This window comes from Xiphias gladius, chromosome 5 (assembly GCF_016859285.1).
Source record: "Xiphias gladius isolate SHS-SW01 ecotype Sanya breed wild chromosome 5, ASM1685928v1, whole genome shotgun sequence".
In the NCBI taxonomy this organism is placed as follows: Eukaryota; Metazoa; Chordata; class Actinopteri; order Istiophoriformes; family Xiphiidae; genus Xiphias; species Xiphias gladius.
Window position 1 is genome coordinate 875,343 of NC_053404.1, and position 25,950 is coordinate 901,292.

Below are 25,950 nucleotides of genomic sequence, written 5' to 3' on the forward strand. Positions count from 1 at the left end.
CTGACAGCTGACTTTCACCTGAAGTTTATCCCCCAGCTGAAGCCTGAGAGCGGCAGCTGAGCGGAGACACGAGCAGATACATCTCCCACTGCTCCAGTTCGTTCACAGTCGCTGGGCCGAGCAGTTTAATTGACTAAATATCCCCCAGACCACACGCTGGTCCGATCAACAGCAGCGGGGAATCTCTTACGCTGCTCGACGGCATAAAGTCAGGCTGCTTTATGGCACGAGACAGTGGGAACGACCAAATGACGTGAAAACCTGCAGAGGCCCAGCAGTGAGGATTGCATGTGGCTTTAGGCGTGAGCCACTGCTGCCCCGCGCCCTGGTCCTGGAGCTGCTATTCAAGAGTACGACAAGTGATTTGACCCAGGCATTCAGATGTGTAAAACTGCTACACACGGCACCCTTTGCTGGTTTCCGCTCGAACCGGAACATTCTCAGACCTCTGGTACAGTGTGCAGCTAGCAGTCCGCAAAGGGAGGTTTAAACAGGCAAATCAGGGCGGAAACCAAAGAGAAACATGCAGTGGAGAGGATACGTTGGCTTCGTAGAAAATAACGTGGCTCTGCGCTCACTTGTCAAAGCTTGTGAGTTTTCAAAGCCAGAAACCTGAAAAACAGGCCAGGCTTGGGCGAGTCATTGATATCAATCAATAAAATCTACCAAGCCCCGCAGATGGACGCGGTGGTCGAGTTGCTACTTAAATCTTCCCCAAGTTCATTTGTGACACAGCGGGGAGGTTAAGGATACAGCGCCGACGGTGGCAGCGAGGAAGACAGCTCTTGACACAGCTGCCTCTCTCCTCTGTGAGCTCAAGGGCAACTTGCCCGACATGAACGTTTTCTCTTTTTTCCTTTTCTAATTCACTCAGCGACAAGAAAGAGGAGCGCACAGCGGAAAGCTACCAAAGAGCACATTTAATTCCCACTTATTGACTTACTGCAGAGACACCGCATAATATGTTCACTCACGATACATTTCTTAAGCTCATCTGCACACTGTTAAGCTCTTTTCTGTCTTTTCTTCAAAGCCTAAAACACGAAGCTCAGGCAGACTGGGTTTGCACAGTGACTTTGTAAATGAAAACAGGCACCATGTGTCTGGATGGTACACACACAAAGACAAACACACACACACAAGACCGTGTGCCTTCAAACCCATCAGTGGGTTCAATACATTGCTCTTTACTTGAGAGACCAATAATCATGTGGACCCGTGTTCCAATATCTCACCTCCACCCCTGTGTGTTGTTGAGCTTCTTTTTTTCCCCCCCTCCATGTCGTATCTCAGGATGGTTATAGAAAATTGATGGGTAAGGCTCTTTTTGCACCTCCCCGTCTGGCGACACCAGGCACGGAGGTATTGGATTTTTACGCCTGTTCAGTGGAGGGTAATGTTGCGTTCATCCGGAGGAGTGTGTTTGTTGGGCGACAGAGTGGAGGGAGGGAAAGGGGAGGGCAGGTTATTAATAAACTATTGTACCCTCGGCGAGCACTTTATTAGGAACACCATACTAATACTGGCTAGTTCCTCTCTTTGCCAGCCTTTCTGTTCTTGGCTGACAGGACTGGAACCTGACGTGGTCTTCTGCTGTTGTAGACCGTCCACCTCAAGGTCTGACGTGTTGTTCATCCTGAGATGCTTCTCTGCTCACCACAGTTGTAAAGAGCGGTTACCTGGGTTACCTTAGCCTTTCTCTCAGCTCCAACCGGTCCGATCATTCTCCTCTGACCTCTCTCTTCAACACGAACTGATGCTCAATGGATGTTTTTGGTTTTTGGAACCAAACTCTAGAGATTGCGCTGCTGCCACATGATTGGCTGATCGAATAACTGCATGAACAAGCAGGTGTATAGGTGTTCCTAATAAAGTGCTTGAGTGTATTTAAGCTTTTGTTCAATAGACTTGTGTGTTGTAAAATACAGTCATTTGATTTGCCTGAGTTCAGGCAAATCAAATCTGCACAGCAAACATTGGTGACTTCCAGTCGTGAAAGAAGGATTCAGTCAATACAATGACTGAGAGGTAAAAATACTCTTGACAAGTACAAGTCCTGCATTTAAACATTTTACTTATGGAGTATTATTACTGATGCATATGTTTGGTTAATATAATTGTAGTTTACACGAGAAGATAGAAATGGCTCACCCTTCAGATATTTTGCCATTCTAAGATATATGACTTTGTGATACAGTTTATCACAATGTCATATTAGTTTAATCCATAAAAATGCCCCGTATTTTATGAACCTTCCTACGGTTTGAACGTGAGATGTTTATCTCCAAAGTAAGTCAAGGTGTACAAAAGATGTTGAGGAGTTAAAAAGTATGATATTTTGGAGTGGAAGAGAAGTATAAAGTAATATAAAATAAAAATACTCAAGTACATGTGCCTCAAATCCTGCAAAGAGAAAAATGAAAGGGATGTGAATTCTTTGACTTTGTGGACTTTTGATTTCCTGCTAGCATGAAATGGACAAGGTGAATCAAAATGGTGACTTCAGAGTTGCTGCCTTGACTTCCTTCTTGAAGTCTCTGACTACGCAAAGCATCCGAGACACTTAGAAAGAGTCAGGACAAATACAGGGTTCACATTGAGGTGTGGGATTCGTCTCAAACATGTGCTCAATTCGGACTTCGTGTCAGAGGTTTATCTCGCTTCTTTCAGCCTGCCGCTAACCTCCGCTCCAACCTGCTGCCTACGACTACGACCTCTGCTGCTTATCCAATCCTGCACGGTGTCCAAAACCCATAACCCAACTCACCTAAATTGAAATATCATATTTAGTTATAAAACAATACCTGAGAAGAATTACATAGAAGCATAATCCAAAAAGTGCATGATTGAAAAAGGATTAGTGGGGAGGAGGATGAGGAGGAGGGGAGGATGTTGCCACATGGTTTGGTGGATTTGTACTTTGGTCACAAGCTGAGAGCCGTCTGCCTTGGGCTGATTATGAATCGGGGCCATCACAGTCAGATTTACGTGGTCCTGCGAGCGTTTTGGGATTTACTCTCTTAACAGAGGCCATCCAGATCTTTCCTCGTCGTACAGAGTGTGTCCGTCCATGAAGTCACACCTCAGTGCTTTCAGCTGGATGCATTTGTGAAAGGCGGTGGCTGTGTTGGCTGAGATGTGCAGCTCAGGGCCAGAATAAACACTGTTTCTCATTTAAATAAGTGGACTGTTTTATTACTGTTGAGAAAAAATACAGGGACATAAAGTTGGACAGAGTTATTTTCGGGCTTAGCAGTAGGCACGCGGGTCAGTTCCTGTTGCTAATGATAATGATGACAAATGGTCCAGCCTGCTGGGCCCCAGAGAAACGAAGTCCACATCTCTGGGGGTTGGTCCACAAATTAGCTTTTGTCAATACCCTGTTCCTAATTTGTCCGCACAGGATGCGCTGACAGAAATATCGGTTACTGTAACCAAGTGTGGGAATTGAATCCTATTGGCTTATTTGTGGTGTCTTTAGCCCACAAGGATGAATGAGTGGCCATGATTCGATATTGTGTGCCACCGGAGTCCAGTCAGGTTTCAGCAGTAATCGGAAATGAGCTCTGCAGAAACACATGCAATGATTTTCCAGCTTTTATGTGATGACTGAAGTTTAGCATTCATGCTGTATGACCCATAGAGAGTTTTAATATGCAGGTTAATCTGATCACAGAAAACACCGACAGGAACAAATTGCTGCAGGGTTTTAAATGGCTTCCAACACTGTTGAGAATTATCTCCAATCAAACCGATTTACATTATGGAGATTTACACTTTTTCTCATCCTAGTTTTAGAATTCATAATTCATGATTTTTGTCACAGAAGGCACTATTTCATTTCACCCAGGTGACAGTGAGGTGTTCAATGTTTTATACAGTGTGCCCTGCATTTTACAATGTGTGAACTGCTTTACATATTTCCACTTTTGTGATATGGTAAATAACCCAATAATGATTTTCCTTTTTTTTTTTCTACAGCGCATTCAGAAACAAAAGGATCCAGACCCCTTCATTTTTTTTTTTTTTCACATTCTGTTATATTGCAGCTTTATGCTAAAATCGTTTGTATCCATTTTTATAGCCCATAATGACAAAGAGAAAACTGGATTTTAGAAATTTTTGTACATCTATTAAAGGCAAAATTTTATATATCACATTGACATAAGTATTCAGACCCTTTACTCAGCACTTAGTTGAAACACCCCTGGAAGAGATTACAGCCTCAGGTTTTCTTGGGTTTGACACAACAAGCTTTGCACAACTGGATTTGGGGATTTTCTGCCCTTCGCTCACCCCAGATCCTCTCAAGCTCCAACAGGTTGGATGGGGACCGTGGGTGCACAACCATTTTCAGGTCTCTCCAGAGATTTTCGATTGGGTTCATGTCAGGGCTCTGGCTGGGCCACTCGAGGACATTCACAGAGTTGTCCCTAAGCCACTCTTCCATTGTCTTGGCTGTGATCTTAGGGTCATTGTCCTGTTGGAAGGTGTACTTTCGGCCCAGTCTGAGGTCCCGAGCGCTCTGGACCTGGTTGTCATTAAGGATATCTCTGTACTGTGCTCCTTTCAGCTCTCCCGCGACCCAGACCAGTCTCCCTGTCCCTGCTGCTGAAAAACACCCCCACAGCATGATGCTGCCTCCACCCTGCTTCACCATCGGGGTGGTAGTGGGCAGTTTTATGAGCAGTGCTTGGTTTCCTCTGGACATGATGCTTAGAATTGAGGCCAATCTTGCAAACCCCAACTGAGCTTTTGTGTGTCTTTCACTGAGGAGAGTCTTCCGTCTGGCCACTCTGCCATAAAGTCCAGATCGGTGGAGTGCTGCAGGGACCCTGCAGTTGCCCTTTTGGAAGTTTCTCCCATCTGAGTGACGATCGGGTTCTTGGTCACCTCTCTTACAGTCTTACTGTCTCTGAGCTCTTGAGGCAGCTCCTTCAACCTCATGTCACGGTTTTTACTCCGATGTGCATTATCAGCTGCGAGACCTTATATAGACAGGTGCGGTTCTCTCCAAATCATGTCCAATCAGTTGTATTCACCACAGGTGGACTCCAGTCAAGGTGTAGAAACACCTCAAAGACGATCAAGAGAAAAGGGAGGCACCTGAGCTAAATTTCAAGAATAGCTCATAGCAAAAGGTGTGAATACTAATGTCAATGTGATATTTCAGTTTTTCCTTTTTATTAAATTTGCAAAAATGTCTACAATTCTGCTTTCGCTTTGTCACTATGGAGTATTGAGCGTAGACTGATGAGGGAAAAAATGAATGTAAACCATTTCAGCATCAGGCTGCAACATGACAACGAGAAAAAAGTGAAGGGGTCTGAAGACTTTCTGAATGCGCTGTACTGTCTGGCTGTTATTGCCTTAGAGTGACATCGGTTCTGTTATTTTTAAATGGAGTGCTGATAAGGAGACATCAAACAAAATAACATCCTAATTTTAGCAATAGGAGCCTTGTAAAACGAGCTGAATGGCACAGACTGTGGTCGACACAGATGTGAGGAGCTGGACACCGTGTCCCCATCTTGTAGAGGCTGACAACTCAAGGACAGACCCATATCACCACTGTCACATAAAAACCATGTAACTGCAGGTCCTGTCTTTCTTTGGCTTGCAACTTGATGTTTGCATTCAATTCAATTCAAATCGATTCAATTTTATTTATATAGCAACCAAATCATAACAGAGGTTAATCTCAGGGCACTTTTCATGTGAAGCAGGGGCATAGCAAGGTACAGGTATAACATAAAGATGTGTAACAATAATGAGACTAATAATAAAAATAATAATTATAATAATAGGGTGAATAATAATAGTACTAATAAAACTAAATATAATAGTAATGATAATCATAATAACTGAAGCAGTTGGTCTTGAGCAGGATCATGGGGCAGTAGGTGGTTTACAGTCACAGATCCAGACTCTCTAGCAGCAAGTGACATGAAGAGAGAGGAGAGAGATGAAAAAGTACAAAACTACAGGAGAGAGAAGAAGTCAAGTTAGTAACGAGCATTGATGGGATATGAATATGTACAGATGGATAGGAGGAGAGAAGAGAGAGGAGCTCGGTGCATCATGGGAAGTCCCCCGGCAGTCTAGGCCTACAGCAGCATAACTAGGGGGTGGTTCAAGACCAGCCTGAACCAGTCCTGACTGTAAGCTTCATCAAAAAGGAAGGTGTTAAGCCTCCTCTTAAACGTGGAGACGGCGTCTGCCTCCTAGACCCAAACTGGAAGATGGCTCCACAGTAGAGGAGCCTGATAACTGAAGGCTCTGCCTCCCGTTCTACTTCTGGAGACTCTAGGAACCACAAGTAAACTTCCATTCTGGGAGCTCAGTATTCTAGTGGGGTAATAGGTACTATGAGCTCCTGAAGATATGATGGTGCCTGACCATTAAGGGCTTTGTAGGTGAGGAGGAGGATTTTAAATTCTATTCTGGATTTTACAGGGAGCCAATGCAGAGAAGCTAACACAGGAGAAATATGTCTTCTCATAGTTTCTGTCAGTATTCGTGCTGCAGGGTTCTGGATCAGCTGGAGAGTCGCTTATGTCTCCTATTACCAATTCTCACAATCAAGAACAAGTGTTATTTTCTTCATCATACCTACATTTTTCTGATCTGCTTTTGATGAATGCAACTACCCAGTGTCTGAAGATGTCGGACACTGTGTACCACTATGCTTTGGGTTTTATTACTGCTGTGGTTTTCCTCTCACTGTGCTATCGCTGTGTTTGGTTGATTCTTAGATATAAATCTCTCTTTTGGCTGGTTGCCCAACACCTGTGGACATACATGTGTCAAAATCGAAAATAATACGGCCCATGTTCTCACATAGGACGGCGTTATGCAAAAAAGCTTTTGAATTCGCTGTCGCTTTTCTCCTGGACGTACAGTCAAGAGTGAAACTTGTCTGAGCTGTTTACTGATTTTGAATTGAAATTGAAATTGAATTTAAAAAGTTATTTATTTTATTTTTAAGGATCTACGTCTTGGCCAATGCCCTTGCTTTTGTATGTATTGTTTTTACTTTATTTTAGACAGTTTTGGAATATCATACAAGCTTATGCACCTTAACTACATACTGTCCGTACTCTGTGGCAGCGTGTGACAGTTGTCTTAGAGCCTATGTATGTTGTTTGTATTCATTTTTTGTAGCAATGTATTTTGCTGCACTCTTGGCCACGTCTCTCTTGAAAAACAGATTTTAATCTCAGCGAGACTTTTACCTGGTTAAATATAGGGAAAAAAATGAACTTTAACTTATGTGATCTATGTGTTTTGACTCAATCACAGCAACAAGGTGCTATCAGAGGGTTTACACTGCATTTTGTGGTGATATATAATATCCAGTTTGCAAGTGCTGAGAATTTTGTAAGACTACAGTAAGCTTCATCGTCAATTTACTTGGGATGTGTCTCCAAGCTGAGAAACAGGACTAGAGGGACTTCATCATGGATCCTCCGACTGAACTCCAGAGATCCTTGGGTATAAGGACATATTGACAGAACGCAAACAGTCAGTATGTTAAAATACATGTGTAAGAAAAGATGATGGCGTTGCCTGATGTTGAGGTTGGACGAAACAAAAATTGAACTTCAGGCGTGAAGCGAAGCGCTCAGCACCTTAGCAATCGTGTCTTCACAGAGGAGCAACGGACAAAACCATAATTGAAACCTGCCATCCATGACACTTTACAGAAGTTCCTGGATGTCTTCTGTCCAACTTAAATGAGCGAGAGCCAAAGGGAAATGGGGAGAGAAAACTCAAAGTGCCGATACGTGCTGCACAGTCTGTATACGGTAAAGCTCCCAGCATTCGAGGACGCAAGAAGCTTTAATGACTGTCAGATATGATTCTATGAAGCTGTGATGAAGGCAACTCACTGATTAAACGGTATTTTTGTATTTTCAATTAATCCTAAAACCTTGTTTTGTGTAAAGTAGCAGCAAATCACAATTGTGTCTGTTTTGATCTAAGGCTGTGACACCAAAATATGCTGAAATATTCAAAGAAGCCGAAGGCTTTAATTCTCCTCCCAGACTCTCTGGCCTGTCAGCCTGACTGCCGGATACACAGAGATCCCAGAAGGGCTGAATTGGAAACATTTTCATATCAACAAAATGTCATTTTTAGATTTGATCACATCATTTGATTCCAGCTCACCAACTGTCAGTTTCATTGTAAAAAGTAGAAACACTGGCTCTAAAGACAACCGTGAGTCCTGGACTGTGCTGTCTCTGTCTTGTTCAGCCGTCCTCCACTGAACAATGAGTCTTGAAATCAGTTAGATTAGGCACATTGTCTATTGATTGGCTCCTAAATTGCTCTGTGATACAAGACAAATAATCCCATTTCAAGTTTCAACACTTGTTTCTAATGGTTTCCAAATCATTTCGTGCAGGAAAGAATCACAATTAGTTTAGCATTTAGCAGCTGAGAGTGGCCGTGCATGCATGATTCTGGGCGTAACGGCGGCTGCCCGCGCCGCGTCTGACATCTCCATTCCGCGGACACCTGTCTTTGTTCCGCCTGCAGGGTTCTCTCGTCGGGCACCTGTAGAAGCTGCGGATTCAGCCACTGTGGCCGCACGTTAGGCCAGAGGCAAGTGCCGAATTTAATTGGAGCGAAAAGTATATGGATTTATTCGTTTTTCTCTGACTGAAAACTGCTTCCTAAAAAAAAAAGACATGGGAAGGTGCCACCTCTTATGCCCCTTTCGCCACAAGGCAACGATGTTTGAGAACAATGATCTGACCTCTGTCAGACGTGGTCGCAACCAGGCCTTTTCAAGTCGGCTCCAGACAGGGTGACTTTTGAGAGAAAGCCAGAACATGCTTTACAAACTGCAGGTTACGTCTGTGAATGCGACAAAATGTTCAGACGTACTTGAATATGATTTTAGCACCTTTGGTTTCATCAAAGTGTCCTGGATCGTTCACACCGTCCACCATGTTGAATATCCGCTGCAGCAATCGTGCTAAAAGCCACGTTTAGCGAGGACACGTGTGCGACAACAATTACGGACCCGGGAGCCAACAGCTGGACTTGACAAAAAACTTGGGTGGTGCCATGTTCAGTTGCCCGTATCAAAGTCTGTATTCTCCTGTCCACTATCCCCTTAACTGTGTTGGACACAGACTGTGATCTTACACAGCGCTAAGGTTTGGAGCTTGACATTTTACAGAAACCAGTGGACATCACAACTCAGTGTTGCTGACCATCAAAAGTACTCGTCCGGAGAGTTGAGCGGTTAGGTATCGCAGGAGCAGCGAGGGAATGAATGACCACTTTGCTGGCCCCATACGGTGCCTCCCGGCCACAGCGTGCTGAGACAGGAGGGACTCAACAGAGCACTACTTCTTTCTGGACGAGTTCCTACTGTTGAAGGGCTCCCTCTCTCTGTTCACTGACCACACGCATCGCGGGTGTGATTGCAGCATTAAACTAACTGAATCTATGACAGGGCATCAGCCGACTGGATCTCCGGTGGGGAGGGAATTTGTAGACAGAGTTTATGAAGTTTTCCTCACATCGTCATCAGTGTTGAGACAGCGACGAGGTGACTGACTCGTCCCCAGCGCTTTAAGCACGTCTCCTGTTTTAGAGTCAAGTCTTCGGGTTGCCTCGCGTTTCTGCACGGAGCTACAATCTCACAAAAGCTCGCCGTCGCGCTCAGAGGGAGGGTTTGACATTTCTACTTCCTGAACGGGGCTTGAGTTCCACATCTTCGAAGACAACCATTTGTCTTCGCCCCAGTTTGGGGCCTGGTTATACACTTCAGATTGTTCCACGGGGCTTTGATTTGAGGTTTAAACAACTTGAGCTGCCTCTTCGCTTTTGATTATGATCATAACTAACATAGTTAATCGGTGTGTTTCATTTCGTTGTGAAATGGCGGCGAGCAGCGGGTGCCTCCTATCAGCCTTCTGACGATTCACACACAGTCTTTTGTCTTCTCTCCTCTTCGTAGGCCTCAGAATGCTACTGTAGGTACAGTTCGAGTTGGCCACGTTTGTTTCTGCTAGTGGTGAATTTGCATGTGCTCTTATAATACAGCAAGATGAGCGCATCACTGAGAAGCTGTAGGAGGACAAATTCTGCGATGGCATCTCATCTCCACAGGCTTTCACACCTTATGACGCCTTAAGATCCGTCAGAAGAGTCAAGAGAAGAAATGCCCGCGCGATATCAGGCTGACAGCCACACAACGGCCTGTGCGGCGTTGATATGGGTTCTGTTATAAATCTAAGTGGAAAGCAGAAGTTACACTATTGCGGTTCAAAATGTGGCACGGTCATCGTTCACTCTTTATCAATCTGACTGACAACGCCCCTGATCTGTGGACGCTGCGGCTTCTGATTAATTTCAAGTTCTCTCGGTTCACATTTGTATTGATGACACTGAAACAGACGAAGGCCATATTTCAAGAGACGACGGGGCTGAGCTACAAGCCGACACGTTCAAGAATCTACAGGTATTTATTAACTTCGTACCCTAGTTACAGAGCAAAACAGGTGCTTTATTCCATAATACTGACACACGGCTTACGGCCCGAGGTCAGCGCACCAATCAGCACAGTCCGCGGCGTCTCCGTAGGTTACATAAAGGTTTAATCAACACGTTGTCTTTGCTTTGACCTGTACCATTAAATCTTACGAGGAAAAAACAATAACGCACCTCCGTAGTGGGCAGGTCAGGCCCCAGGAGCTAAATGTTAATCGTACAAAAACACATAATTAATATGCATTCCTTTTTAAATTTAAAGTAAAAGATCCACAGTTTTGTCGTCGGCGTCAGCGCTTGTGATGGTTCCCTAAAAAAAATACTCGGGATCTTATGCTGAAGTTTTATCACCCATCCCTCAGATACACACAGCAAAAAAAACCAAGAAAAACTTTTCAAAGTAATCATTTACCTGGTAAAAAGCAATGCAGCTCTCCTGTACGAGGACCGAGACCCAGACTCGAGGAGGACTCCACTGCCGGGACAGTGGTTTCATTTTCTAATACGGATGAAGCAGCAGGTTATGGAGGCCCGTTGAAGAAGGACTGCGTGAATGTGGACACACACCGGGGAATTCGCTTTTACAAGTCAAGACTCGGGACACACGGAACGTTCAAGCAATTTATTACAGGTCTAGTTCCCATATGTTCGGCAACGAACACAGCTGGCAAGCAAACAATTTCTCTTTTACACACACACACACACACACACACACACACACACACGTGTCACTTCACCAAACTCCGTCACTTGAACCCACTCCAACCCGCTCCGAGGTACGAGTCGGTGGCCGACCAGTGACCAGTTTACCGTTCTGGATCAGCAGTAAACCATTAAGAGTGGCCATCGGAGTATTCACTTTGCTAAATAAGAAGGATTCGTCCTCGATTGTCAGCGACGGTGAAGGGACCGCGAGAGGAAACGCCGCCGTACGGACGGGCAGCAGAGGCGCCGCCATCTTGCAGAACGCTGAGGAAGAATCTGGAAGTTTTAATTCGGTCGGCGGCTTCTCTCCCATGACAGTGTGTGCTAGTTTTAAAGCAGAAAGGCTGAGCCAATTTGGCCCCTTCGTTAAAAAGAAGCTGAACAGCGGCCAAAGTCAAGCACCTCCTGTCTGACTACAGCTAGTCCCAGTCAATATATTGGTCCGATCCCAGTCCACACAATATGCACGACTGACTTGATTAGAATATCAGATGTGTGCGACCCGGCCCTGACTGTAAAAGCCGCCTCGCTCTGCTGTAAGGAGCTCCACATCCAGCTGGAACTATTCCGCTCGCCCGACTTCCAGCGGAGTTTCAGTCTCCGGTGAAGCTGGAGCGCTGTTTTTTTTCACCACGACAAGAGAACTAAGCTGCCCGGCCTCGACGGGGCGGCAGCGTCCCGGCGTGAAAGTGGTCGTGTGAGCAGCACCAACGCGCCGGCGCCGGCTTCCAGCACACGTGTTGGTCTGGTTGAGCGAGTTTGATCAAATGGGAGCTCCGTTTTTGTTTTAATGTGCCAAGTCACTTATCGGGGGCGAAGACAAAAGGTCGGCCCCGAGCTAAGAACACGCGCCGTAGGTCAGGTGGTGGATTGTAGTAGCCGCCCTGTGCTTGTGTGTCTACTCAGAAACTGCACTAAAAGTTGTCAGACTGTGTGTGTGTGTGTGTGTGTGTGCGTGTGCGTGTGCTGCAGTCCCTCCGCGCGCTTGCCTGAGGCCTCCTGAGCTCCCACTGTTTTTTTTTTACATGTGACCGCAACGACGGTTCAGCAGACTGGTCTGAGGTAGAGTCACTGCTGCGCCCCGCGGTGAACAGACCGGTGAAGTGGACCGCCGGTCCCCTACGCCTGCGCCTCAGAGCTCCAGTCCGGCATGGAGAAGGTCTTGGACTGTCTTTTCTGCTCTCCTATGGTGTAGTCCACGCGGATGCATATGTGTCTGGCGCTGTCCTCCGAGGGGTACAGGCTGACCTCCCCGGCGACCACCGTGTCCTGCACCACGTCCACCGGGGCGTCCAGGTACAGCACCGCCTGCTTCCAGTGCGTCTCCGGCTTGAACGGGGACGTGGAGAGCACGAGCGCCGGCGGCTTGTCCGGGCAGGGGAAGGTCACCGTGAAGTAGACGCAGAACGCGCTGACCGCCGCCGAGCCGAACGACTCGCACCGGAACTGGCCCCTCACCGAGCGCAGCTCCTCCGCCGTCACCGAGTACAGGTCGAGCTCGGCGAAGCGGGCCGGGTGCGAGAGCACGTCCTCGACCGACACCGAGTTCACCGTGATGTCGGAGTTCATGATACAGCTCCGGGCGAAGTCGGACATGCAGGACATGTCCACGCCGTACTGGTCTTTGACGGTGCCCCAGAAGCGCAGGCGGTCCTGCACCACCGGGTCGCTGACCGGTGCGATGTAGAGCTCGGCTTTGCTCGGCAGGATGAGGCCGCCGGGCTTCAGCCACCTGTCGCGCGCGTGCAGGACCGAGTTGAGCATGGACTCGTGCAGGAGGGCGTAGCCCATCCACTCGCTCACTATCACCTCCACCGACTCCGGCAGCTCCACCGTCTCCACCGTGCCTCGGATCACCTCTATGCGGTCCTGCAGGCCGTTGTGCCGGACTATTCTGGCAGCCTGCTCGGCGATGGAGCAGGCCTCGACGGCGAACACCTTCCTGGCGCCGGCCTGCGCGCAGAAGACGCTCAAAACGCCGGTTCCCGCCCCGACGTCCAGTACGACCTTCCCCCGCAAGGACTCGCCGTTCCTCAGGATCGCCGTCCGGTAGGTGCTGGTCCGCACGTGGTCGGCGATCATCTCCTCGTGGATGGTCACGTCGGAGTAGCTGTCAAAGTAGAGCGTGTCCTGGCGGCTTTTGTCGACTTTTCTTTTCTTCACAACGTGAGACATCTTCCCCGCGCGGCCGCTGCTCAGACCTCGCAGTGTTGTGATGCGCCGCTTCCGCACCGGTGCATCTGGAACTTGTAGTTTCCCGTGGCGCAGGAGGCGACCGGCGCGCGCGTGCCAAAAGACTACAAGTCCCACAACCGCGAGTTGCTGCGTTCACTGTCGCGGCGACGATTGGTAAATCCGAGCGTCTCCTAATTAGCGAGGGTGACACTCCCGTGCGTGACCTCTTCCAACACGTTTCAGCGGAACCGTGCTCCGGAACGTATCCGTGTGTGGAGAGGTGCCGTCGGAGGCTTCTGTCACGACCTGCCAGGCTCGTCCCACAGCATCCGGAATCCACGACCGGCGGCCGCTGTTCGATCCAGCTGAAGCCTGCTCGTTCGAGCACAGTATTGTGGACAAGTACCAGCTCGGTGCAGGGAATCGTGCCCCAGAGAGTCAGCTGACATTTGGCCTGGCCGACGGGTTTAATACGGACAGAGGTTTACACGCAGGCGAGGTTTTAATTGACCGTCAGGAGGCCTTCACCACTGTCAGTCATTCAGTTTTATGTAATAAATCCGAAGCTGTTGGCACACTGACGCGATCACGACCAACTGATCAGTTGGTTTAAATCTTAGCAATCGTAGTCAGTGTATAGATCTTAAAGGCACCTTGTCAGATCCAGCCGTGCTTACATGCGGCGTCCCGCAGGGATCACTCTGAGGACCCTTACTAGTCCTGATATATGTAAACGACATGTTACCGACAGTTGACCGTGAGCCTCATTTGCACGATTCAGCTTTTTTGTTTCTCTGACACAGGAAACAGGCTCAGTCAGGTAATGCGGTGATTCGACCCACCCGGCTAAGACGGAATCCGTTTTAATTTGCCTCAAATGGTAAACGTTTCCTCAAAGCTAATTTTTAAACGTTACCTGTGATGGAGTTACAGTAGACGGCCAGAGCTCAGTAACCTACTTGGGTGGTTTACTTGATCAAAAAACTGTCCAGAAGTCTAATTTTCTTAACGTCAGTTGCAAGAAAATGTCATGTAGGACTATGATACAATGAAGAATGGAGCATGCGTGTCGTTTCTGTTACCGCGGTCTTCTTGATGATTTGTCACGTTTGATGATAACTGAAGAGCACATCTAGCCGCAACGGTTAAACATTGCTACGAGTTGAGTCATGTGTATCACTGTCTAAATGGCACCAGACTGTAAGTGGTCTGGTGGCGTACTAGAGACCAACAGAGGTGCAATACTTGAGGCCCAGTTGAAATTCAAAGGTACGGTGCTGTTGGATCTAAAACCTGTCAGTGCGTGGGGGCTAAAATTCGGCGCAGCTTACCAGGTGATGCGAGATCCTTGGAGTCTTCTGTAAAAACGTTTCATTTAAAGACGTGGAAAGGGGAGATGTGGTTGAACATTTTTAATATTCTATCTGCATGTTTTACCTGCTGGGCAGTAGTGCGGCAGAGCACAGCGGCCGTTGCTGTTACCATGACTCGGGTCAGGCCAGGACCACAAGTTATTTCAACTTTTAGTGTTTTTATCCCGTGCCACGCTTCAGTTTTATGCAGAACACACACACACACAGCTTTGTATGCTGCTCGTGGTCTCTGTTGCGCTTCTCACGCGTATGTTTCACGTTGTATCGAATTCGTGGTTTCGTTTGTTTGTTTGTTTTATTATTTGGACAAGTGTGTTACGTGTGGGTTGTTGTATGACAAAACAAACCAAACCAGGTAGCGAGTTATGACAGAAATGTCGCCTCTCTCTTCTTTCTCGGGCTCGCCACATCGGTTTTAGATGGAGCACTTGCTAATTAGGCTTTTATGGCGGCTAATTAAGCCACATGTAATGCCCTCATTATTCAGCAATTATTAGGAAAATCCCAGGTGCCGTTGCTTCTTCTTTGAGAACAATAGGCCTACGCTGAAATTCCCTAAAACTAGTTGGACACTGAGAAGCTCCATCTGTTTATTTTTTTAATTGGAAATTTTTAGCCTTTGAGATACTGATGCAATATTCCCAAAATGGGAAAATCGGACCTCTGATGAATTTTTTTGATGGCTGAATAATATTTGGTTGTACAGTGTCAATCTGGTATAAATTTGGTGTAAATTTATTCATTTATTTTTTTTCCGGTACTTTTAGGTCTGGTGTGTCTCTGACCTACGCTGAAAAGACACAAATCATTTTGACAGTAAGTGTAAATCTTCCCCGAATCCTTCTTCCTGGCAAGTCCTTGCAGTCAGGGTGTGTCAGGGGCTGAAGCCAGTTCAATCTGTGTAAACCATTATACATGCAACCAATTTCAGAACCATAAAGCAGAACCGTAAATATGCAAATACTGACTTTCACCGTCACATACCTGCTTGTTTATAACGACTGAGATAGTTCTCACAAGCTCACATGTAAATGCTCTGTGCAGAAAGCTGGAGTCACCTGAACCTCTTTACCATCACCACCTCACACAGACAAGACATTTTAGATGTAACCTGTTGCTGCCATTTGGGCTTGGACATAAGCAGGATGATTTCATGTTTCATAGCACTGTGCAACTTTACGGTCACAGAAACCAGCATTATCAGATTCTTGGTGTCGGAGCTTCTTTTTCATACGATCTCTGCGGGGTTTTACATTTCGAGTACGTCTGCGAGAGATCGACCGGAGCCATAAATTACCTGCACCTTTTCACTCTCTATATTAAATACAGGATCCAATCATCTACAGCACTTCTGCGGCGTCCATCTCTTAACGAGCTACGCAACACAACGTGGCCATTACCAGCTCTGAGCTTTACCGGGGTTCTGGCAGGCAGAACGCAGCTGCTTGTGGCTCGGCTCCCCTCTCTTGTAGACAGTCCTGTGGGACCCTCTCCACTGTGTTTCAGAGATCTTTGGCAGAAAATACTGGACAAATGAGCAGGAGCTGTATCCCATTTATAAAGATGAAAAAAGAGAGAGGGAGGCAGTGGTTTGAGAACAGAAATACAGCAAGATGCTAGGTACTTTAAAATTTTCAGCACTATCTTTCAAAAACAAGAAGACAGTACACTGTAATGTAGGAAATGAGAAAACAAGAGCACTGCAAAATAAGAAGAAAATATGGCAGAGGAATTAGTGTGTGTGGGTGGAGTGGTGGGTAAATGTGCGTGCCCGCACATTTACATACCTCTTCTAAATTTGCATCTAATGCTGCCTTTAAAACACTGATTCTCCTGGGAAAATGTGAGCATCTAATAATCCAGTCTCTTCAAAACTATGCGGAGGATAAAGCAGGGAAATAATTCCGCGCGAAGTGATGTATTTTCAGCTTGAGTAATGGAAACAGCACCCGGCAAGGGAAAACGAGCCAGACCTTTGTAGTAAACATCGACTATATATTCGAAGCTGCAGTTTTCCCCTTTTGGACATATTTTTTATTTATGTTAAACCAGAAACACAAGAAAAACCAAACATTATCTAAAGATGCAGTGTAATCCTGAAGCGAGCCAAATATCAAAGCTGGCCACCCACAAACATTGGGTCAAAAGCAAAATTGGACCAAGTGCTGAGGAGGAAAAGAAATGCACAATAGGAGAGATTAGTGGACTGTAAAGTACAGAGAGTGGAATTCAAATTGTGATTCGTTGCACTTGGCAGGAGGGTTTGCAGGCGTCATAGCTGGTAGACAGAACAGACAGACAAGCAGCTGTTGGCCAAGTTGTCCTCTCCTCCTCTCAGGCTTCAGGTACAACTGATGCCAGGGCCAGGCACAGCCAACACCCAGCTCCCACTGAGATGCTTGGCACCGTTTACCTTCATCCTTGCACTGAGTAAACCACAGTGTGTCCCTAGTCACGCGCAGAGAAATCTGCTTCCAAATAAGTTGTAATACATAGACTGCATTTAGTAAAGGGCACTCTGCTTCCTGCGTTGGCACTAAACCTGGACGGCGGACATGAACCATAAGGTAAGGAACCATCCGATAGGGATCATTTAGCTGGGATCCTGCGCTGCGTTTTTTTTTTTTTTTTTTCAGGGGACAGGAGAATGGACACACACAGTGTACATTCACACACCTACACACACCTTATGCTACAGTCGGGTCCCAAACACCGCCTGTAAATTCATTCCTTTTAGCACCTCCTCTCTCTCAGACGAGTGCAGGGTTTAAGAATAGGCAGACATCTGCACAGGTTTACACAGTTCATCCTCTTTAATTAAATTTGGCCAATTCCTGTTTGCACATGCAACTGATGGGGAATACGATCAGGCCTAAGGAAGCGCGGAGGAGTGCCTGAGTGCCCCGGTGCCCTGTTTGAGCCTGAAACATGTCGAGTAAATCCAGAAATAATACTGCAGGTGGGAGAGATGGTGGAGAGAGCGGGGGAGGCGGGGGTTGGTCAAGTGTGGCAGGACGGGCGGAAGCCCATTCACTTTGGACAACGAGGGTTGTCATGTAAAAATCGATAACCAGCTCTCTGTTTCCTCCCCTCCCTCAAGCTCCAAAAGTTGTGTGTGCAGACTTAATCATACAATCCATGGTGTGCGTGAGCATCTCGAATGTAGAGAGGGAAGGTTTTCACATCGCGAAGCGAGAGAGAGAGAGAGAAAATGCGTTGTATCACTAATTAAACAAAGAAACGGAAATAACACGTGAGAAAGTGAACAGATATCTAAAGAGGGATGGAGAGAAAAAGATAAAACACTGTGTGGGCTCGCTCTACTGGAAGCCCATCAGCAGCTGTTCTTCTTCTTGGCCAGCTGCTGTCAGCATGCACGGCCTCATGGGAACTGTCTGCGTCTTGTCAGTATTACTGGACCTGTCAGCTGCTGCAGCACACACACTCACACACACTCTCACAATCACACAATAACCCAACCTCGCATACTCTCTGTAGCTACGTGTACATGCATGCATAGCAACCTGCCCAAACAACATGCAGAGGCTGCGTCCAGACGCCTCAGCCCACAGTGGCCTGATACACACACACGCACATACTGTACAGAATATATACGAGCACCAGCGCGTCCATACACACCGCCTTCAGTTTTGGTGTCACGGTCACCCACGTCAGAGGAAGGCAGACTGCTGCGCAACAAATACTAAGGTGCAAAGGCTTCATATTGATTGTTCCGGGGGATCAATACCGGCCTGCTTTGATATCTCACTCCCAGGGAAGGAGCTCATACCTGTGAACGCCGGAGTGTCATAACACACCTTCCGTCTCTTATTCACCTCCTCATTCATCGGCTTCTTACAGCAAACACAATTCATCTCACACAAAGACTGTTTCACGCATGGATCCATCTGGATGCCTTTTCCAAGTGTGTGTTATCTACTTTCGTGCTTTGACATCTCCCTATATGGACGCGGTGTGTGCCAGTACTTATCAGTGGAAACGTTATAACAACGGCCATGGCAAGATTTCTTGCCCCAGGCATTTTCATTCCCTCCCGTTCGCACAGTCCACGAATCACCACACATACACGCACCTCTCCGAAAACCACCTCCTTTCGGTCACCCCAACCAATTACTTCGCAGGACCTTGGCCTGTCAATCCAGAGCCCCAGTAATCAATTCCTTAATTACGTCCCCTTCCCTGCAGACTCACTTCCCCAGTATCAGTTACATTACACTGCAATTAGATTAAATTACTAAAATACAAGCCGCACATGCCAGCCGTTGCGGCGGCGTCAGGGGGTATTCTGCCTCTTTCATGACGAACCCACTGCGCAATTTGTAAAATGGAAATATTGTCTGTTTGTTAATGGAGGTTATTTGATAAGTACAAAAATGAGGAGATACTGTATTAGTCCCATTAGGATTCCACAAATAAAAAAGTCAGAGTCCGCAGTAGATATGCTGCTTGAAAATAATATTTTCCATATTCCACAGACATAAAATACAGCCCATAATGACCAATTAATAAAATAGAGGTTCATTTATTGATCGATGTAATGTGAAAAGTCTTCTATGCCTGTAGAGAAATAGTTTGACATTTAGGGAAATACATTTATTTGCTTCCTTGCCAGGGGTTAGATGAGACGATCGATAGCACTTTTATGTCTACATACTAAATATGAAGCTAGAGGCAGCAGCCTCTAGCTTAGTTTAGCTTAGCATAAAGACTGGAAACAGTGGGATACAACCAGCCTGGCTCTGCCCAAAAGCCAAAAAAAGATACAGCAAGCCCCCCATCGATTGATGTATATTCTATTTAGCCATATGGTTTTCTTTGTTAATGGATTAAACAAACCATAGGACCTGCTAATTCATGAGCTATAGAGCCAACAACGTGAACCCTCCAGGATAAATAAGAAAAAAAAGAAAAAACTAAAATCCTGACTAGAAACTGAACTAAAACCAAAAAAGTAGGTCACACTATTAATCTGCACATACGTTCAATGATAGTGCCTCGTAATACATGGTTAGTAAAGCTTAATATATACTGTGCATCGTATTTTGTGGAAATGGCAAAGTGCTAAAATGAAATTGCCAAGACAAAAATAACTGTACAGTGAGTATTTTTTTTCAAATCTTTGGACAAAGTCAGGCTAGGCATTTGCCCCGGTTTCCAGTCTTAGGCTAAGCTAACTGCCTGCTGGCTAGTTTCATTAGTTTCGTTCACTCTACTCATCTAACTCTCTGCAAGAAAACCAATAAATATAACTCCCAAAATGTCAAAAACTATGTAAACTCAGTAAAACAAGAGTGTTTCAAAGCTCATTTATCATCATCTTTCCCAGGAGTCCTCAGCTACACCATAGTGACTCTGTGAGGCCGTGATAATGTAATCTTAATGCAAATAAAAACCAGACGTCACGTAGATAAACAAAAGTCTTTGACAAATAAAGTAATGGTCATTTTGAGCTGACGATGGTGCTCGATGAAACTCAGGGGATCACCAAAGTCACGGGACTTCTTCCTCTGGGTTCAATAAACGTCTGTATAAAATTTCACAGCGATCCATCCAGTAGCTGTTGAGATATTTCAGTCGGGATCAAAGTGGTGCACTGTCTGACCAGGCCACATCGCCACCCCTGGGGCTGTGCCACCGACATGGCTAAAGTCCAAAGGCCAAACCTCCTCCTCTATAGACGGCAATCCACCGAACTCTGTGAATTTAAGTAGAATGTCCTCAGTACACCAAACAACTACACAGCTCTTTCACACAGTATTCCTTTCTTCAGGTGGAATTTAGATGTGTCTCGATGACCGCTCCACCGATCAACACCTGCAACTCCTGCAGCATTTCCATTGGTATACGTGTGTAAAAGAAAAATCATTTTGCTGGAGAAAGTTCTGCGTATGTGTGCGACTGCTTCATTTTAGATGAATCGTAATTCCACAGGAAAACCAGCTTCCTACTGTAAATTCCCAATCATGGATCAGTGGGACCCCGGTGGGACTAAAATACGCAGACACAGGTTTGCAGTTGGGAGTCTGGGACTTTCTGATCGGTAACGAGTTATGCTCTGTACAAGGCAGGATTATCGGGTGGTTCTGCCTTGTACGTGAGACTCGGGCTCTTCGAGGACTATGGCTCATCGGTGACCCACAACAGCTGCAGAGCCCTGAGAAATCAATTCTGCCTCCACTCTTTTTCAACGGGAAGCAAGTAATTCGCTTGTGGTGCAAAGTGAGCACGCAACATGGGGCAAAGGGCGGAACGAGGCTGTTGAAAAATTCTGTTAATTTCATGCAAATGCATGCTGTGTTTGCCATGAGAGGATCAACCCACTTGGCCGAAGAGGGTGACATTTGGTGTAACGCTTCTTGCGGCTTTCACATACTTTCTCCTGATGAGGACATCTGGGTTTTTAGAGCCCCCTCACTCTAGATGGGCCGATACCATAGGAAGCCAGTGGATTAACGCTGGCTATTAAGACGTATATATTCATATTTATTTACGTCTGGCATTTTGGGAAACATGCTTATTTCCTGTCTTGCCGAGAGCTGGCTAAGAAGACCATTACCACTAAATGAACTAACACTTTAGAAGACCAGTTTGACATACTGGGAAATACACTGAATCATTTTTTTCCAATAGTTGGATGAGAAGACTGATCCCACTCTCATGTCTGTACACTAAATACGAAGCTACAGCATGCAACCGGTTAGCTTAGCTGAAAACTGAAAACTGATGAGGGATTATGTCAGATTATGTGCTCTACTGTTTCTTGGCTGTGCGCTGGACTTCTGGACGTCTCCACTCCTTGCCTGGGAACTGGTGACGGGGGCGACAAGACTTTAGAGGCTGCTAGCAGGTGTATTTTTTACCTTTGGACAGAGTCAGGCCAGCTTTTCCCCCGGCTTCCCAGCAAGAACCCCGATTAGCATATTTTCCAAAACGTTGAACTATTCCTTTGAAAGGTAGATAATGTGGGTTGTCTAAAGTTGATGCCCTCCTAGTTGGTCAACGTGAGTTGACCCGCCCGTTAACAATCACTTTGAGGGGCTTTGTGTCACCCCATGAGGCCCCTCGTCCCCTGTTTCACATGCCAGTGATCAGATTTAGACAAAATTTTGAAAAATGATGAATCGTGTCACTTCTTTACCTCAGGTTTCTCTTTAGCGGGTCAGGTAGAACAAATGATTGTATTCATGCAGCCTCAAGTTATGTGTGGAGTGATTGTCAGATTCTCTATGAATCAGATAACGTGGTCATACAGCCATGAAAAAGACTATGTACAGTTCATCTGATGTGAATGCAGAAGCAAGACCAAACTGGGATTGTAATAATGTGTGAAATCCATCACGAGCACGTTATTCATTTGCTAAGGAAAGCAACTGGTTTTCTAAGAGTGATTCATGCCATCACATAATGGTGCTGTATACCATCATGAATAATTTCCATAATAACAACAACACAGTCGTGTAATGAGTAATATCTGTGTTTGGATAATCGGCATCCTCCTTATTCTCTCTTTGATGCAACGTCACCTCCTCTGTTCTGCTGTCAGTTCTAATTCTGCCCTTGTACGTTGGGTCGGGTTTAAGTCATTCACTGGGAAAGAATTAATTTGGAAGTGCTGTCACCTGCCATGATTAGGCCCATTACTTTTTTACTGCCTTCGAGGCAGTGTGTGTGTGTGTGTGTGTGTGTGTGCTGCCTTTTGTAGCCTAAGTGGGATATCACAAACAGCCAGGGGAATGCTAAGTCTGGGCTGAGGAGTAGATAAACAGGCATGGAGCAATCTGAAAACAATGACTGGCATAGTTCGCAGCAGAAGCCGGAAAATAGAGAGATATTTAACATCCTAACACACCGTTCAGTTTTTGTTTTGTTTCTTTGAATCCAACACACTTCAGAGTTTAAAGATTCAGTTATTTGTTGTTCTGCCATTATGCAAGGTCACGATAAGTCAGACAGTAGTGTTCTCAACTTCATTTGTGTTTATATTCCCTCCAATAAATAGACCGATGGAAAGGCCTGTACTCCTGAGGTGATAAGATCCTCCCGGCTTGTTCTTCACGCTGACCTTGGATGCTGGAAAGTAAAAATCGATGCTCTTTCAGAAGGACACAAGGCTGTATTCACTTTCTGTTTAGGTACTGTGCATCTTCCACAGAAGGCAAGACAGGGCTACAGAGAACATGTGGTGTCGGTCAGTGTGTGTCAGCGGAGGGTTTATCTGAACAGACACACACACACACGCACTCACGTGGAGAAACGGGTAGAGATATATTAAAGGGTAGGGTTGCTGTATAGCTCACCGATACTGCAATTTTAAAGTTCTTTACAGCCGCTGTAATCAATATTTACATATCAAGACTGTGTAAAAAGGTGAAAGGTGTCACTTGTGACGAAGCCCTTCCGCGGAGCTTTGTAGTTCTCACTGTTTCGGTTTTACGGCCAACAAATTTACCCTCTTGGTTCCCTGTAGCGGCTCTCATCAGTGTCATGTCTAGAAGCAGCTGGCAGCTCAGATGGACTCCCTGTGCACTACCTGGCCAGCACAAAGCAGCAGACAGACACAGTTAGAGACTAGCTAGCAGCCACTAAAGAGCCAGACATAGTAGATCCACATAGAGCCAAAAGCAAAGTGCACATTGGACTTATATCCACCAGGTAGACACTGAAGCTAGAATCACGCTGCTTTGGGCAGGACATAGGCGAAAACGCACGGGGGGTGCTGTTTCTTATATACGCAGTGTGTTTATGTGTGTTTTTTGTTCCTGTTCCGGACCGAATGACATTTGATAATTTTGAAAGTTGCTCCTTTATTATCATAGAGTGACTAACGTGAAAAGGCTACAGTGCAACTGAAAAAGTTTTTATAGTTTAGTTAAGATGGATCAACAACACAAAACAGGCTTAAATTGAATCCTTTGGAGGATTCAGGAGTTAGCCACTTTCAAAATCATTTTCCATTTAAATAAATAAAATAAAAAAAACTCTGAAAACTGCAAACCACCAGTTTATACCAGTTTAAATGAAAAATCCTGCTCTGCCTTTGTAGAAATATTTGAATGTTGCACAGAGGTATACCACTGTAGTGCCTGGGCGAAGCAGAGGGGCTTAGGCTTCTCTGACCGTCCTGTCAGGGAGACAGTGACTGAGGACAGGAGGCGGGAGATTTAGTTGTACAGTATTGCTTTCCCCAAACCAAAATCAGAAAATCCATGCAAGCACATTTGCACAACTGCTAATTGCTAGGCTCTGTGTGTCTAATTGCACGTATTGATCTGTGCACAACCTCCTCCAGTTGAAATGGAATTGTGAAGCTAGAGCCCTTAGGTGGACAGAGAAAGGATTCCCTGCCACAGTCCGCCACATGAGTCAGATATGATGAATAGAAGCGGCTGCCATAGAGCTTTCGTTCAGCTATAGGAACAGGTCTCTTCTGTTTAGAGTTACGCATGCTGTTTAAATTCTGCATGAACAATCCAAGTCCACGGACATGAATGGGCCCTCTGCACAAATCACTCCTGCACTATGCATGCGTCATTTTACAGATCCTGCTGCATTAAGAGAAAGGCGCTACATCAGTAGCAAGGCCTTACCCACCACATTATTACAAAACCTTTACTCAACGCCGCGGTTCTTTGATGACGCGAGCGTGTTACAGGTAACTAGACTCGACTTTACAAGCCGACTGCCTGTGGTTCAGAGCAGATCGTCCCAAGACATCACCTCGCCGACGGCTCCTCTGCCGACGCGCTACGTTGAGCACTGGCCGTCCATCGTGACGCCGGCTAGCTAGTTTCACTTGAGTGAATTAACCAGCTAACCAGCCAGCTAACTTTAATTCATCCACCCAACGTCAGACTGACAAACTTTCAACGAAAGTTGAAATGCTTTTCTTTACATTCAGTTTGAGTAAAGGGTTGAAACGCATGTTAAAATGATGCTAATGTTATCCTAGCGGAGGCCGGTAACATTTGCTTATAAACATCTGCGTTTGCTTTCTTCACTGACACAGATGAAAACGGAAAGGCCGCATCAATCCAAGCTCAGCTGTGGGAGGGGAAGACGTACGGGACAAGATGAGGAGACTGAGAGAAAAAAAGGGGGAGAAGGAGATGGAGATGAGAGAGGAAGAGCAGGTTCTGCCCGACGTGCTCAGGAGAGGATTAACATCATGTCCCTGTGCTGTTCAACACAAACAAAAACTCTCCTGATCACATTCAAACCGTGAATGTGACGGGGCCTGTTACCACAGAGCTATATGTTCTTAATTACAGTGGAACCTTAGGCTCAATTATAGTGTCATAATATTGTCTTGTTGCATAGATATATTATTGTATAAAACACATTTAGTTTGCGTTTATGTACCATTTGAGACACATTTCTGTGATTCCCTCTGACGTGGTTCTAAAGCTATTGTTGTCCAGTTTTTCCCCTCAAAACATAGGTCATGGAAATTCAAATTTCATTTTTATTTTTTTAGTTCTCTGAGTCTGTTGTTATCATTTCAGCATAAAATAAGTAGGTTCAATTGATTTAATATGCTGCAAATACTAGCTTTTTATGATTATTTAAAATTCATTTAGGCTAATGAGGCTTCCAGGTAGCGTGCACTCAGATCACCGTGTCTGATTTGGTTCATCTAGAGATAACGTGCGGATAACGTTTCTTTCCCCTGCGACCAATCGATTGGTTGAAGCGCAGGTACGATTTCAGCCAACCAGGGTTTTCTTTGGGTGACTACAGCCCTACTCATTTTTCATTTGCGCTTTAGATTCAGCCCAAAGGGTTTGGAACTATTTGGTCCATTGCTACTCTACTGTACTATCAAACAGTGTTGTGATCATCTTTGGTGCTGAGTACAGAGATCATCTGTCAAACAGTTGGCACGTTTACACGGAGCCTAATATTCTGATTATAATCGGTTTAAAAGTGATTATAATCATCACTTTTACTTATATAGTGCCAAATCATAACGGAGCTTATCTCAAACAGCTCAATCAGAATAAACAGGCCCAAACTGATTGAAATTTCAGTGGGTTGCAGAGAGGTACTTTAAACCTTTTCACACCATGTGTTGACATAAAGCCGTGGGCACATACGTTCCTCCACTTCCCAAAAACGGCGGCTTGTTATCGGCATTGTTCTCAAGCTGTTGCTTGACTGAGAGCAA

At 45.7% G+C, this 25,950-nt stretch overlaps 2 protein-coding genes across 3 annotated transcripts in view; both read right to left on the minus strand.

The window, feature by feature from the left end:
* Positions 1–25,950, minus strand: part of ntng1a (netrin g1a) — a 268,615-nt gene that overhangs the window by 110,764 nt on the left and 131,901 nt on the right. The gene's annotated exons all lie outside the window — the stretch shown is intronic.
* prmt6 (protein arginine methyltransferase 6) lies at positions 11,120–13,857 on the minus strand. The gene has a single exon (XM_040126784.1). The coding sequence runs from the start codon at positions 13,390–13,392 to the stop codon at positions 12,337–12,339; it is 1,056 nt and encodes a 351-aa protein (XP_039982718.1). The 5' UTR covers positions 13,393–13,857; the 3' UTR covers positions 11,120–12,336.

What these genes read in the sequence shown, in the direction of transcription:
- prmt6 (XM_040126784.1), bottom strand. Translation starts at nt 13,392, where the DNA reads ATGTCTCACGTTGTGAAGAAAAGAAAAGTCGACAAAAGCCGCCAGGAC.